This window comes from Nannobrachium achirus, assembly GCF_963921795.1.
Source record: "Nannobrachium achirus genome assembly, chromosome: 6".
NCBI lineage: Eukaryota > Metazoa > Chordata > Actinopteri > Myctophiformes > Myctophidae > Nannobrachium > Nannobrachium achirus.
The window spans coordinates 43,089,189-43,106,060 of record NC_137815.1 but is presented as its reverse complement, the minus strand read 5'-3'; the positions used below and the strand labels follow the sequence as shown (position 1 = coordinate 43,106,060).

Sequence of the window (16,872 nt, the reverse complement as noted above, 5' to 3'; positions counted from 1 at the left end):
GCCTTCGGCTGGTGGAGACAATAATTAAAACCTTAATGTAGGAAACAAAAAAATTAAGAGACCCATTAAAAATGTGTCTGTGACCCACAAATGGGTCCCAACCCAGTATTTGGAAAACAGTGCTGCTCCACTGTACAGCGGTTCCTGTAGCTTTGAACTTGGATGAGCGGGCGCTGATGGCCCATGGTTTCATGGTGTCTGCACAGGGGCCATGACCAAAGGATGGACAGTGAACTCTGGCGAAAAGCAAGCACAAGGAGGAATTTCCTGTCGTGTGGCGCTATCAGAAAAACAACAACATCCTCCGCTGTTTTGTTTCAACAGCTCAACTTCCACAATAGGCTGCTGATAAAATTCTTGGACTGGTGGCGAAGGAGCCAACTTTTGAGATGTGAAGAGATTCCCGTTCATTTAGCGGAAAGGAAATGTGATCACTGAGGGGGAGTCGATTGAGGCTTGGGGATTTGGCAGAAATTGTGCCAAAACATTGGCCCACATAAATAGCAAATAATGTGTTTTTAATGAAATGGCAGCCTGTTATCAGTTCCAATTAATTCATCAAGTGTCAAGAGAGCTTTCATGTTACATACATGTATTTATCTATCCTCCAAACTACCTGTTAAGTGCTTTTACTGGCCAAAAATGAAACTCAATTCAATTGGATAACAATACAGATAAAGACAAAAGTTACCGGAGAGCAGTCAGGAGAAGTCAGGAAAAACACAGACCGCCAGGGAATAACATGAAGTGGATGGAAAAGAGAGAGAGGGAAATGATTGGACCACTAATAAATCCACCTACTCACCATACTGGCAGCTGGGCCCATTGAATCCAGCAGGACAGTCACAAAGCTGGGTGGATCCCGCGCGACACTGGCCCCCATTGAAGCATACGCCATAGCTGCACAGTGCTGCACACGGGCACGGTGATGGAAACAGAGAGAGAGAGGGGAAAAAAAGAATGTGTGAGTGAAACATAACATTCAAATGCAATATGGATTCTGAAGCTTTCAATCCCAAATACAATGCTTTAACTGTTAATATTGGCTCCTTGCATGCACCTGCTTGTCCGAAAAAAGTAAAAATCACGGTATGCCGTTTTCACTGTGGGGAAAATTGTATTATCCCGGTACTTTCAGCAAAAATTACTAGGTATTTTGCCATCAAATATCAGACTCCAAAACTTCCGGAACACAAAATAAGTGGCCGTTTTCACATGGCGTGAAATTCAAAATTGCCGTCATTTTGGAAAAAACTTCCAGAAGTTTGACTCAGTGAAAACGGGGCAATAGACACCTGGAAGTTGTCACGAAACATTAACATCTGCGGTGTGAGACACTCTGACCACCTTTTATCGCACACTCAATACTATATCATCGGCCTGTTAACACCTAGCTGAAGAGCGATGCTGATGCTCCTTAGGTCACACAAACCCAGCTAAAGAGGGCTCCCCTCCCAGCCAGTTGGCTCATTTTAAGCCGGGGAAAGTAGGTGTCAGGCATTCAGCCAAGTGAACTAATTCCCCAGCCTTAATATTTATGGGAAAACTAATGTTATGGTTTAACCTGAGTGGTGGGAAGAGGACGTACTTCCACTGAGGAGGACCGACCACCAAAGTGATCCACATCCCCCCACGAGTCTGTACGCGTGTTCCCTTTATTAATTGAGCCAGTTAATTGTTGTCAGAAATAGCGGCCTTAATGATGTGTTTGTGTGAGTTGTGGGGTTGCTAGGTCAGAGAGCCACGGGGCGACTGTGCTAATCCATCTCTGAGAGCCCAGTGGCCATATCTGCTTGAATCCCCCCGCCTAGGTCAACCTGCTATCTCTCGTTAAGACATGTGAAATTCAAGGAATCCAGGATTCCTTGAATTTTACAATAAACAAGCTGTACGATCCACAAGGAAGCTCACACGAGAATCTGCCTCAGTGGTGCAGCATCACATTCCATTACACTCACACAAAAATTGCAGTTGCATAAATCACTCCTTCACCTTTAGGTGTGTGTGTGTGTGTGTGTGTGTGTGTGTGTGTGTGTGTGTGTGTGTGTGCGTGCGTGCCTGCGTGCGTGCCTGCGTGCGTGTGTACGGCTGTACGCACATGCAATTTACAATTTTGGCATTTAGCAGACGCTCTTAATCCAGAGCAATTTACAATAAGCAACGACAAATGCATAGAAATAGTAATCTAGGATCATAGATAAGAACCTATCATCAGTCTAAAGGTAGAATAACCGACAAATCTATACTCTGTCTGTACATTGAAACTCTACACACTATAGGATGCGCATCTGTCTACATAACATGCTATCTAAATTTCATTTTAGCCTTTGCATAAGCCCGGCTGCAAGGTCATTGAGGCTAAGGCAAGTGCTACGGGCTAAGGTGGAGTCTGAAGAGGTGAGTCTGAAGTCATGCTCGCTAAAGTCCATCTTTATGCTTGCTTGTGTGATGTGTGTGATTCTAATAACTCTGCGGAGTAATATCCAGCCATGTAATCCAGGCCTGTCGTTTGGGCTCTGGTGAGCAGAGTACAGTACTTAGCGTTGATGGCAGAGGATTGATGTCTGCGACTGCTCTTCCCTACTGGCAACATGTACACACTGGCTGGCTGGCAGAGGAGCCGCAAGGGCCCATCTAATCACAAGAGGAATGTAAGCATCAATCCCTGTCCAAGTGATTACATACCCTGCCGTCCAAAGCCAGTTTAATGGGGGGAACCGTTGCCAGATTAGCAGCTGCTCATCTAATCCCGGAGTCTTTCTGATCATCATTCCATTTCCAGGTGGTTTCGGTGGCATTCTTTTACCATACACAGACTATACTGATATCACCCTGTTGATATGAACATGATCAGAAAGCAAGAGCTGTCAGTTTAGCTTATCTTCAACTACAGAATAAGGCAACAGAAAACGAAGGCTTTCTTTTCCCACGTCTCTTTTTTACGCAAGTAGCGTGATGAGTGTTGTCTGTATGTGGGTGGGTATGTGGCTCACAGTACAAAGTAGGGCCTTTAGCCAATGATAGAGTAGCGTTCTCGGTGACGTCACCACCAACAAGTGCAACCTGATATACTGTAAATGCCAACTTGTGCCAAATCCCCACAGACAGTTATCATCACCCTCTTAAGCACTCTAAAGGCGCAAGTTGGCACCTCGACAGATTGCAGTCTAGTTTTTTTTTAATTGTTTAACTTGTTTTACATGAGTTCATGTTATTGTGACCGTCAGGTCGCAAGTTACTATGAAAACCTCCACCGGCTGTCACTCCGTCAGTCCCTCCGTCTGTCCGTCACGTCACACTTTTGGCCCTACTCTTATCTCCGGCACCGTTGCCCCCATGCCAAACTTTGCACACACACTCCTTGGCTGGCAAACCACAACCTCTGCCCCTTATTTCTCACATTCCCCTCTTCTAGCGCCACCATGAGGTTGCTTTTTGCAGATAACATTAATGGACACTGCTCCTGATGGTCGCTTATCTCCGGATTAGGGAGTCTTACTGGTTTCTGTTTGGGAAAGATATATTTTTTACAATACTGCTCTTAACTACTCACTCTAAAAGACATGACTCAGATCTGTCTCTGGTTTGGACCTTGTCATCAATGAGGGGGAATAAGGTGACATTTTCCAGACGGAGGAGATGGACATGAAAAGTAGCCTCTCTAATCAGCAGTGACATGCCAGGGTCTGTCAGCAGAGAGAGAGGCACAGCCTAAACATCCGCCTGTCAACCCTCAGTGTTGGGCCCCATACATGCATCCTCCTCACACACCTGCTCAGCAGTTCCACCACTTACACACACACACACACACACACACACACACACACACGCACACGCACACGCACACGCACACGCACACGCACGCACACACACACACACACAAACCACCATATCGACACTGTCGGGCAGAAACCTCGTATCTCCAAGTTTCAAATGTTTATGTTTTTTTCGGCAAAGTAAAGCCCTGCTTCATCGTACAAGGCCGTCGCACAAAGATCGGCTGTTTTCACTAGTTTAAATCATTTTTTTAATGAAAAATGCTAAACGAAATGGTTTTGGAGATACAAGGTTTTCACCCGACAACGACGATATCAAACTAACACAGATCAAACACTGTGTCACTAAACCAGCTCTCTCTACAGTATGTAGCATATTCAGCATTTTTCCTCGTCTCGTCTCTGTGACGCCGGTGAAATGGTACCGCAACAGGAAGGAAGGACAGATCATGACTGCTGTAATCTCCCCCATGATGACTTCCAGTTCCTCCCATTCTGTGGCGACAGTAGCTCCAATATGCACCACAGTAGTACCACATAACATAACTATCCCTACTTCTGCCATTAGCTATGGTGGTGAAATGTTAATGTGCTGAGAGCAAATATATGGCTTTACAGATGATGGATGTGCAAGAAGACATTACTCAGATGTTAGCCTCGGAAACCCAGACTTTTACTCAGATGTCAGATTTAATTGCTTGATTTAATCTCTCTCTGAGTCTGAAATCATCAAGACAATGATATAATTTCATTGTCAGCTGTGAAAGAGCATCACAGAAATGCTACTTCAGTGGAATGAAATGAAGTTTGTTAAAGGAGTAGTTCACCCCAAAATGACCTTTTTTCTATTGATTACTCAAGCCATTGAGACTTGAGTTCAATTATATTTTTTGTTTTTTGTCGCATGCCTAAGACAATAATTTGATTACAATAAATGTACCACCATTGATTCCGGATGGGGACCCAAATGCAATTGGGTCTCCCTCCGGAATCAATGTGGGTAGATTTGCTGTTTTACTTTTTTTTTCTTAGGAATGCGACATAAACCCATAAATATTATTGAACTCAAGTCTCCATGGTGTGAGTAGGCCTAATCAATAGAAAAAATGTCATTTTGGGGGTGAACTACTCCCTTACGTAAATCGCCTGCAAGAAAATAAAACAACTGGGTCACAAAGTGAGGACTACCAATGGTCTTTGAAGGAATTCCCAGCTAAATGATTGATAGTTAGGAAACAAAATAGACCATTACAGGTCTCTAACTCCGAGTGTACTGTACAATTTGGATGTGTGTACTGTGTATGTGTAGACTGTCTAACACTGAGAAATCTACTACCATTGTAAATGGAGGTCCCGACTCCCAAATAAACATTTTATAAAATGTGTGTCTGTGCCCTAATGCATATCAAAGCAAAGGTTGAGAATCACTGAAATAGAGATTCGAATTCCTCTCACTGTCTCTTCTATACAGAGTATGGGGAATGTCCACTCCCTCCTCCAATAGGGCTTGTTGGCTGCGAACCAGGGCATTTTTTGGCCTGCCCCGATCCAGTGCCCCTCACACCACTTAATCTCCCCCTGAAATGATTCCTTAATGTGCCGTGCAGCGTGGCGAACAGCACAAGACTCACTCTCATGTGTCTCTGTGATTGCCTCCACTCTACTCCAAAGACACCGTGTCTGAGAGGATTAGCAGCTCCCACAAAGAACCAGGCAGCAAAGACACCCCTAGGGGTCAAAGACTCACGCCGACCGCTGGAGTCCGACGAGCAGGTGCCACCGGCTCGGACCCCTAAAAGGACAAGGAGAGGCTTTGGCCTTTCTAAATTCCTGTGTTTGTTTAGGCTCCGTCTATCTGTTTGACCCCCAGAACGAGACACAGAGGGAGACCAGGCATTTAGCGGTAATTCGCAGACACAAAAGCCCTGTGCGGCGTGGACCCCGCTTGGTGCCGTACAGTAATTGGTATGCACAGAGCCCCGATGCCCTATTTTGGGTCTACAAATCATGGTTTGCTGTGCGCAGGGATGTGTCATTTCAAAGCGTTCTTGTGGAGGAAAAAAGTAAAAAGAAGAAGAAGGGGGAAAAAAGGGCACACCAGGGGCAAGCTATGTCAGATGGCCCTCGACAGTTCTCTGAATACCATTCAACACACTGTAAAATCCTGTGTTAATTTGGACGGTGGACAGAAATAAAATTTGTACAAATTGATAAAACGACACATGAGGATTTTACTGAGTAATGATGCCAAAGGGACACAATAAACACAACCCAGCAAACAAAGGAAGAACAATCATGCTCTAGTTAAAAGCCCCCCCAAACATACATTTAACAGCTAGCAATTAGAAGAATATTTGCTGAGCATTCTGCCGTGCCATGAATCATTCGTCTCTAGGCCTAGGGTACACATTATATACGGAGATTCATTTGTGAGAGAAATAAATCTCCTGGAGGGACGTGTTACATGTTTCCACTCCAAATTCCTGAGCGTTACAGTTTTACTGAGAGCAGTGGTGGAAAAAGTACTCACATATTTTACTTAAGTAAAAGTATCAATACAGCAATGTAGAAATACTCTGTTAGGGTGCCCTCACACCAAAGTACCTATGAGAGTGGAATCCGCCTTCCGCCAATGCATTTCAATGAGTGAAGCGGTTTCATGCCAGCAGAGGATTTCTGCAAAAAACGCTCCCTTCTCATTGAAATGCATTGGCGGAACGCGGATTCCACTCTCATAGGTATTTTGGTGTGAGGGCACCCTTACAAGTCAAAGTCCGGAATTCAAAATGTACTTGAGTAAAAGTAAAAGTACAAAATGTTTGAAAATATCCGATCTACAAGCTCATAACGCACCGCCAGAGCCACAGTATAAAATAGGTCTAAAGTTGTTTATGTATGTTTTATAGTATTATATTTTATATCTGCAAAGTATACTAGTTACTAAAATGTTCAAATAAATGTAGTGGGGTAAAAGTACAATATTTGGTTCCGAGATGTAGTGGAGTAGAAGTAAAAGTATTGGAAATTGGAAACACTCAAGTAAAGCACAAATATCTCAACATTTTAAGTAAATTACTTAGCCTAAGTAAATATACTTAGTTACTTTACACCATTGACTGAGAGTGTGAGGTCTACATTCGTACACTTTCTGAGTTAACTTAACACTTGAATGTTGTAGCAAAAAGAGAGGGGTGGGAGCCTGGTATTAGGAGCGGATGAATAAGAATGTCACTCCCGTCACAGAGAGTGGACTGGGTGTAGATAACCTGCCCTGACCTCCCATGGGTGGAGGTGAGCTCAGGCCCAGATACACCTCCTCACTTGGGCCTTCAAACGTCCCAGAGACGTGGATCAGACAAGATAATTATACGTATGTCTCTCTGACTAACAAGGAAGTCAGCAGACCAAGACTTGACTTACCATCCATTCCTCCCTGTCAGTTTCAATGTTACTCGTTGGCGTTCAGCGGCAACATTTAATTAACTCAAGGCAATATTTGGGAATATTGTTATGAATGAAACAGAACAAACAAACCCAGTTACATTTGTTGATATTGGTGTCATATGTCATGCTGGGACAGAGAGAGTGTGTGTGTGTGTGTGTGTGTGTGTATGTGTGTGTGTGTGTGTGTGTGTGTGTGTGTGTGTGTGTGTGTGTGTGTGTGTGTGCGTGTGCGCGCGTGGGTGCGTGCGTGCGTGCGTGCGTGAGCGCGCCTACTTCAACAATGCACTGTGCAGTCCCCATGACCACTGACATAGTCGTCTGATGGTTCTCCATGCACTCATTCACACACGCACACGCACACGCGCGCACACACACACACACACACACACACACACACACACACACACACACACACACACACACACACTCACACACACACACACACACACACACACACACACACACACGCACACACACTCACTCACACAGAGACCACCCATGGACGGACGAGCAGTTTCCTCTTCTCCACCAGGACGACGTTCTCCGGCCTGGTCCCTCCACAAAAGGGGCCCAAGTTCCTATTCAGTGTTTTAACGAGGGCGCAAAAACTGGAGAAGCCATTGTCTCGTTTCCTCAGCCCGCTGCCTCAAAGCTTATTGTTGCCGTCAATCAACGTAACTGCCTGCTTCCACTCGTGACTATCCCCACCTATTCTCATCCACTTGCTGAGGGTCAGGTTGTGCTTGTTGAGTGAGCGCTAGACAGAATGCTTAAGTAGAGGAAGTCCCTCTGAGTGCCATCACTAAAGTCAAGAGCATCTACGCTCTCTGGAGAATCAGATCGTCATCAAGCCAATTGGACTCCTTTCAAAAAAGGGTTTAAGTAGCCAGTTTCAATGGTTCACCTCAAAGGCACTTCAGGGCTTTTTCAATGCATTTACTTCCTTGTTTGTCTGCTAACTGACTTCGAGATTTATTTTAAAAGGCTCCTTTGTTCATTGTTTTTTCAAGCATTTGAATAGACTGGTATCTTGCCGAGAACACTGGGATTCCTACATAGAATTGTCAAAAGAAATTCTTTTGCCTCCACGTTCTTTGTTCATCTTAATCATATTGTGAAGATTCCAAAGTCGCGGGGCCCCAACATCCTTTAATATGACTGAAGATATGCTTTATTTTCATATTTGGATGAGGACAAACAGGGAGAAAAGGAAAACCAGCAGAGAATGGTATAAAAGAATGGAACATGTTGTGACAATAACCAGATATTTCTGGCATTCTCTCTCAAACATGCAACTACTTTCACCAAGCAAAAGAATGTTGGATAAAACAACAATTGTGGCTAGAAAGAGAGAATCCAAGAATCCACAATGCATGGGGAGAGGGGGGGTTCAGTTGAGCTAAGGGTTAGAGAAGACAGAAAATAGAATATTTAAAGGTAACAGAGAGAGTGTACAACCACCAGACTGAAAGCGAATGGGACCAAACCAAATTATAAGAAAAAAGAAAAAAAAAAAGATTTACCCAAAACCAGAGCAAAATTGATTGCTATTTAGCTCTAAACAGAGAATACACAGTGGCAGTATACCAAAGGAAAACGTGACCATGTACAGACTCGGTGAACACAGTCTCATAGGCAGACTGACATGGCCCCAAAGAGAAGACTGTGTGAACCCACTGCTCACACGTCATAAAATGAGGTAGAAACTGAGCTACACTTCCTAACCACTTGTCCACTGTACCAAGACATCAGAGACACATACACTAATTACAATCACCCAAGGAGAGTTTGAAAACATGACAAATGACAAAAAAACTCACATATCTCTTGGGTGAAGTACAACAATGTGCAACATCGCAGCAAGAGTTGTGAGCTGTTGTGACAGGAGAAAGATGTCTAATGGAATTCAACCAACTTAAGGACTACTAATCATTGTGTGTATCCCTGCACGGTTTACACAGGAATGCCCTCTGTATTCCCAGTTTTGTTCCGGTTTTGCTTTGGCAATGTAAACATTCTCATGCCAATAAAGCCCCTTTGAATTTAAAACATTAAGAGGGAGAGGGGGGGTGGGGGTATATACACTGAGATGTTTGCTCTACCCTGCAAACTCTTTCTATAAATGGGATTTGATGTACACATCTAGTTAGCCTAATTATAATTAGCTTATAGCTTACGGCACACACACATTAAAAGTCTACAAAGCATGTACATCTGAAAGACCCCGGGTTTTGGACAGCACATACTACATTTGAAAAACAGAGTCTGCATACTGCATCAAGATCCCATAGTTATTTACTAGATTACCACCAAGGTGTTGTTTTGAGCGTCTTAGTTCTTCCCCAGACACAGGGAGAGAAAAAGAGAGAGAGAGAGAGAGAGAGAGAGAGAGAGAGAGAGAGAGAGTGAGAGAGAGAGAGAGAGAGAGAGAGAGAGAGAGAGGGAGAGGGAGAGAGACCCCACAGGTGCTAGGCACTAAATCACTCTTAACACAAGGCGCTCTTTTAGATTTTCCAAGGATTTGCTAAAGCTCCAACACTTTACCCCCTACAAAACAGACCTTTTCCCTTTGCATGCAACGTGCACTGTTGAAAACACGGTCAAGGTGGCTGAAGGAGTTACACTGCAGATAGCACACAGATAAGTGCTCAGCAGAGGGAGAGGGAGGATTGTGGTGTGAGCTTCCTTTTATCCTGGTTCAATGGTTCAGAGAAAAGGGTGATTAGTTTGTCCCATCTCAAAGTGCTGCTACGTCTTCAGTTACCAAGATAAAAGCCCCTGCCTCGCGTCGAAAAGAGCTGACATTGTCACGCGAATAGAGAAACAAAAAACCTGTGCCTGATTTGTGCTCGGCCGTACGCAAGTGTTGCACGCCGAAAATAGCCAATCTATAAGCTCACAACGCGTCGCAGATGTGACGCGTTGTGAGCTTGTTGATCTGCCGTTTTCAATGCATGACACTGTCGTACAACAAAGTAAAAATCACGGTTATAGCGGTGAGGGGGAGACACTGGCCAGCGCTGCGGAATGCCTGTTAAGACATTTCTTTGTGTGCGCTTTAAAACAAACCAGGCCCCGGCACAGAGCAGACAGCCTAATGCTCCCCTGCATAATTTAATACTGTAACCTTCTCTCCGAAGACAAAGAGTGCTTTGAGGACGGCATGAACCCCATAATGAGACCCTGATGAAAGGCACATCCAGGGGATCATCTCCCACTCCCCAGCGACTTGCCATTCGCCCCGCAGAGAGTACCTGTGCCGGGGCTTGGGAGGGGGGCGTGAAAAGCTGGGCACCATCGCGCATGGGGTGGTCCAAGTCTGAGGAAGTAGCGGCTTTTCTTGAGGACAGTGTTGTCCAAGCTGTTTACAGGAGGGCTTTGCCAAGGGTGCTGTCTAGGTATGCAGGCTATGTGGCTCACTGGCTGTAAAATCCCATCAAAGGGGGGCTGCCTGGTCTCAAAGGGGTGAAGCTAAGCCAATCCAAAGAGAGATGAGCCGCTGGCAGCCCCCATTATGACCCACGGGAGCTCCTCCGATCTCCTGTTACCACAAACTCTCCATCACCACGAACAGAGCTGTGGATTAGAGCTGCTGTGTGGGATAGATTCACATTCTTCTTAGTTTTCTGTTTGTTTGTCAGATTTTTGTTTATCTGCTGGTGGTCTCTACACGCTAAGATAACAGTGATTGTTTTTGGTATCAAATAAAAGCCTGCGCACCAAATAATATGATGTGTGTTTGATCCTCTGCAACACTGCTTCTCAACATGGGGTCCAGGGACCCCCAGGGTCCTTAGCTACAGTAGATTATTGATCAGAACCTTACAGGTCCATATTCACACGTCATTTTCCGTCGTGTGAAAATGGTAACACTACGTCTCAGTGAGTGGTATGACTAGAGCAGTGAATTGATTCTCAACCTTTTTAATTTGAAAGACCCTAACATAATATTCATTCACCATGGACCCCCATTTGATAAGATTTGTATCTCTGGGACCACACTCTAAGAACATAACAATATGGCTCTGCAGGAGGCTAGCAAAATGACAAAATAGCCAGTCTTGTACATTCTCTACATGTATTTACTTGTACATGTAATTATGGTGAAGATCAATCATTTAGCTGGTAACATTCTGGAATCCCCTCAAGGACCGCCGGGGGTCCCCGAACCCAACATTGAGAACTACAGTACTAGAGAGCCAACATTCAACAATGGACACTGGACAGTGAGAATGACTTTGAAGTGTACCTGTCCAGCCAAACAGAACCTGTGTGACTGCCAGACAGGCAAAGCCCTACAGGAGCGCTACACAGCCAAATGCACCTGAGCCAAGCGTAGAAGGGGGATAATCTCCAGCCAAGTCACTCAGCACTTAAACATGGATCTCAGATCCGTATTGCTTTGCGCAGAATTGCCACGCAAATCCGATTTGAGAGCTAAATTCGCCAGTTGCGCGATATTCGACATTCAACACCTCAGACTTTTCGTGTAGCGCCCCACTTCTGAATCTCTAGCGACGACAGATGAAGTACTGCGGACAAGGCTCTGACTGATAACAGCTGCTGAGGAGCCCGGTTGGACCATCACCTCTTGACCTTTTGGCCTTTCCCTAAAAGCCACTCCGCTCAGGGTTCTGTGCCCAGCGTGAGCCGATGTTTGAAGCGACCTTCCTCCTGCCAAGCCTATCGAGTATCAACCAACCACACCCCCACCCCCCTTTGAGTCACACAAAAGCCCCAGGCACAGATTGCCTTTACACGTAAACAGACATTGTATATCTGTATAATGTATTGGTTTCCAAAGAACAACATCTTTATTGTTAAGTGATAGAAGGTGATTGAAGGCAAAATATAAAGGATACTCACGATACAGGCAACCGGCTTCCCCGTTGAGTTGAGACCATCCAGGGCAGCACTTGTTGATCGTTTGATAATCCTGTCTGTAGACTTGTCTGTATGCAGTGTAGTACGCCGTCCTGTCATCACAACAAATATGTCAATTTAAATTCTGTAATCACAATAATGTAAACATTTGAATTACATACGTATGTTATGACGGCATAAAAGAATACATGAAATCTACAGAGATATTTTAAGCTTTTTTAAAGCTTTTTTTAAATTTGTATTATTATCGCCTATATCGTATGTCCAAAATAGGAACAACCAGTGTGGCCAGACAAGGTGTGCCGAGAAAGAACTCTCTCTCTATCCATTTTGTGTGGAAAAACAGGAAAGATGAACCATATTCATCTGTGTGTTGCCATTCTGCTAAAGGTCACTGAAGAACTAGCTACATTGCTCCTGCCCACCACTGTGGAGGTTAAGGGGTTCAAATCTAAAGACTAAATTGGGGAGAGAAATGGGTTAAAACAATTGGCTACTCTAAATTGAAAAATAATGATTACTTGATATCAATAAATTACAGCATTTTGTGTTGCTGTGTTTATTTTATGAAACCTTGCCAGGTGTATGTAGTAACATCAATAAATTATAAAATCAATAGGCCATGTGAGTCTGTTTGCAGTGGTTTTAGAACAGCTAAGGAGTGTTGTTAGGCACGATGCAGAGCGTAGTGTCTAAATCACTGTAAACCACAGCCGTTTGGGGCTTATTCCTTTAATGAAACATAAGACACACTGTACATAGATTTAGAAACAGTACACAGGTAGGCAGGAGTTCTTCTGTGTGTGTGTGTGTGTGTGTGTGTGTGTGTGTGTGTGTGTGTGAGTGTGTGTGTGTGTGTGTGTGTGTGTGTGTGTGTGTGTCTGTGCGTGCGTGCGTGCGTGCGTGCCTGCCTGCCTGCCTGCCTGCCTGCCTGCCTGCCTGCGTGCGTGCGTGTGTGAGTGTGTGTGTGTGCATTGTGTAATAGCAGCAGAGGTTTAACTATGTTTAGGCCATTAAATGTCCTTAAACCACACAGAACCCCTGTAATATCTGAAGTGTAAATTATTATTTTGTTCAGTGGATCTAAATATAGCATTTTATGTGTGTAAATTGGACATGCACGCACGTGAGTGTGTGTGTATGAGTACAGTATGTCTATGTGTGTGTGTGTGTGTGTGTGTGTGTGTGTGTGTGTGTGTGTGTGTGTGTGTGTGAGTATTTGTGTGCATGTGTATGATCGTGTGTGTGTGTGTGTGTGTGTGTGTGTGTGTGTGTGTGTGTGTGTGTGTGTGATCGTGTGTGTGTGCGCGTGCGTGTGTGTGTGCGTGCGTGCGTGCGTGCGTGAGTGCGTGCGTGCGTGCGTGTGTGTGTGTGTGTGTTTGCACATACGTGTCATAATCAGTTAAGTAAGTTATATTCTGTTTAAAGCTTCTAGAAGTGGTTTCTTGGATTATGAAGAAAACAAAACTAATCTTGACAGATAATCCGCCCCAACTTCTCCCACCCTTTTAAGTCACATACAGCATAATAATCAGTAAACATCTTCCCAGGCTTTTAAGCGACTATTTCAAAGTGTGAGACTACCAGGCTCTACTCCAGACTATGGTGTAGATCCCTGTACTTTAGAACCCCTCTCATTGCTCCACAGTCATTAGGCGTCGTGGTGGAAAAAACGGTTTGTTTACGGCAAGTAATTGTGGCCTTGGCTGCCTTCAAAGCAAGCTTTGACTTTGTACCGTGGTAAATATAAGGAGAAAGCGGGCAAGAGTGGCACAGAGAGAAACACTCAAAATCCTGAGTGTTAAAATGGGCCTTTACAGGCCCAAAACTGAGGATTTTGTAGTGTAGTGAGAAGTGACTCACGTGGACAGTCAAAGGGATTAGCACTGGGACTCTCCTTCTAAAGGTATGTGGAACCTGGAGACGCCTGTGAGTTAAGTAGCTGGTAATGCTGGTGAAATAGGGCTACACCTTGCACTTACCTGTATGAGAGGACCAAACGCTTTTGATTACAGAACACGGAAGAGAAAGAGTGCGAAAGACAGACAGACAGGAATAAGTGAAGGAAAAAGAGGAGGTGAGGGAGCCAGACAGACATCATTGTCTCGGATATTATATATCAGGGAAGGATGGGGGTCCTCTGTGTTTAAACTTTAAAGTTTTAACTTTGGAAGTATTTAACTTAGTAGAAAGTAGAAAAGTTAAAAGACAAGTTAAAACACCATGTTCTCCATTCAAAGCCATACATTTCTACGCTTGCCAGAATTTAAAGGAACACTGCCTTTAGTCAACCCTATCGCCATACAGTATATCGGTCCTCACTCCTCACTAGTGGTAACTATTTGGTACCATTTCTGTCTGGTGGTTGGTTGATCGGTCTGTCTGTCTGTCTGTCTGTCTGTCTGTCTGTCTGTCTGTCGGTTAGTAGGATTTCTCAAGCACTTATGAATGGATTTGTCACAAAACTTGTGAACTGATTAACATAAGATGACACTACTAAGGAAGTGAAAATCAACTGGTTATGTCATAACATTTCAATGTCAACCTCCAGAGGCCGCTGGTTGTTGTTGTTCCTTGTGGATGCTAATGCATCATGAAGTTCTATTGGCCAAGAGGGGAAAAGCACAGAAAGCACTGCATCACCATACTGACAACTATAATGGCCCTAATGTCAGCACGCTAACATTCCAGGTTGCAGGATGTCATTTCCAGCAGATTCCATTGCGATAGATGTATATTCATTGTATATTCACTGTACATTTATATTTATTGATAGACTCATAATCTGATATGTTCACTCATTCGGAGCTCCAGAGCAGATTTATTTGAATCTTGTATTATTGTTATTCTTATTTAGCCTACCTGGGTTTGGTTCTAGACTCTACTCTTACCTCTACCTCACCTTGTTTCATTCTCACTGCTGCTGCTATGACAGCTAAATGTTTCCATCCAGGGATCGATAATGGTTTATCTTATATATTATCATATTAGCTTGAAATCCCTTTCCAATGATGTCATCAGCAGGTAAATCTTCCAGCCTTATCAGCATCCAACGGCTGAGACGCAGAGCGAGCAGACAGACATGCTAGCATCCTACAGTGAGCGTTAGTGAGGACTGATGGAGATAAAGTTGAAAAAAAGGTGAAAGGTGTTCCTTTAAACCTCACAGTATAGGAGGTGATGATAGCGGCAGTGTTCAGGAGCAGACTTATTACTGTAAATAAACATGCTGTGGGTGTGGGAAGGCTAAATGATAGATGGGGAGAGAGACAGAAAGACAGGGTATTGTTTTGGGAGCATTACTCACCTCCTTTCATAACCCATGCACCATGCCTGTCCCAGGCAGCCTTGCTTCCACACCTTGACCATGCGTGTGAAGGCCTGCACACAGGGTTGCCTCTGGGCGACCAGCGTCACCTCCCTCTCGACGCACACGTTGGGCCTGGATGAAAACAAGTGGCAAAAAAAAAAAGAAAAAATACTTAAGTTGTCAAAATGTTCCACTGTGTTTTACAGATGGATAGATAGTGTTCTAACAATTTACGAGGGTTGTTGTAGCTACTAGGACATGTTTCGGTGAAGACAGACGGACACGGCTTTCGTGATACTTTGGTTTTTCGGGCCCTCTCTACAGTGTAATGCCCGTGGGGGCATTACTCGTGTTGAAAAATGTCAGGGTGCTTATGCTGTCTGTTTTGGGGATTTTAAAGGACTTAGGGGGGAAATTCCTCATACCACACTACTCTTCAGAGGACTAAGCTGCAACACACAAGACACTACCTGCAGTTAAAACGCAAAGCAAAATGTTCACTTGAAACATGTTACAGTAAAAGAGATGAAGGGAGGAAGATGGCTTTATTTTATTTACCGTTTAACTCCAAATCAGAAAAGTAAACCGTCTCCGCAGAATAAAACTAATCCTCAAAGTTTGTAGATGCGTGTGAAGGTGAAACAAAATCACATGAAATTCAATCACTGGAAGTAATGAAGCAGTATCTGTTGCAGAAAAACATATTCAACTGGTTATCACGATATAGCATGATTTACAAGACTGCACACGTCAAAGATTTATAACATCTTAACTGGGAATACTCTAATGACATGGTTTCAGGCAATGTCCGCCTACTGTGTACATGTTTCTATATCAGGAAAGAGAAGCTACGGTTACATTTTCACCCTAGGTGGAGTAAGGTAAGCTTTACAGCTATATTCTTTCCCCTCCTGCACACAATAGTCTGTCTGGGTTTACAAGCAGTCTGAGTGCTATTGATGTCTTCGCACCATTCCCCGAATTGCTCGGAGTGCACTGAAACGGTCTCAATGTGCAACTTGATACGTCAGACTTGTGGATATTGCTCTCCAAGGGCAGACAGTGTGGAACGGCCCTCTAGGTGTAAATCTAAATCTTCATCTATAATCCATTGTGCGGTGGTGTCGCGTGCCAAACATAGGCAATCTGCAAGCTGAAGCTCACCCATGATGCCATGCCATACGTTGTCAGATTGTAGATCTGCTGTTTTTGGCATGCAACACAGTGGTGTTTAAATCAGTCATGCGGAGATTCCCTTCTCCAACCACAGGATCATGTACAACCGCTCGCTGCTGATGCACTAAACAAATAGCCTATCACCATTCATCATCACAGAGCTGCACGTGGACCTGTTTTTAGAAACGGAACCAGCATGGCTTACAATAGCTTAATGAAATGACAATGGCCTGAAATACACAACGCCTCACACACTGTTGGAAGCCCTTCGTTTATAATTGA

The 16,872-nt window shown here is 44.2% G+C and overlaps 1 protein-coding gene across 1 annotated transcript in view; it reads right to left on the bottom strand.

Moving 5' to 3' along the window:
* The window catches only part of megf6b (multiple EGF-like-domains 6b), a gene marked incomplete at both ends in the record, with an annotated part of 93,255 nt that overhangs the window by 75,698 nt on the left and 685 nt on the right, over positions 1–16,872 (bottom strand). The window contains 3 exons of the mRNA XM_080729007.1: positions 806–910; positions 12,087–12,196; positions 15,412–15,546. Of these exons, the coding sequence (XP_080585133.1) occupies positions 806–910; positions 12,087–12,196; positions 15,412–15,546 (350 nt within the window). The remainder of the gene's footprint in view (positions 1–805; positions 911–12,086; positions 12,197–15,411; positions 15,547–16,872) is intronic.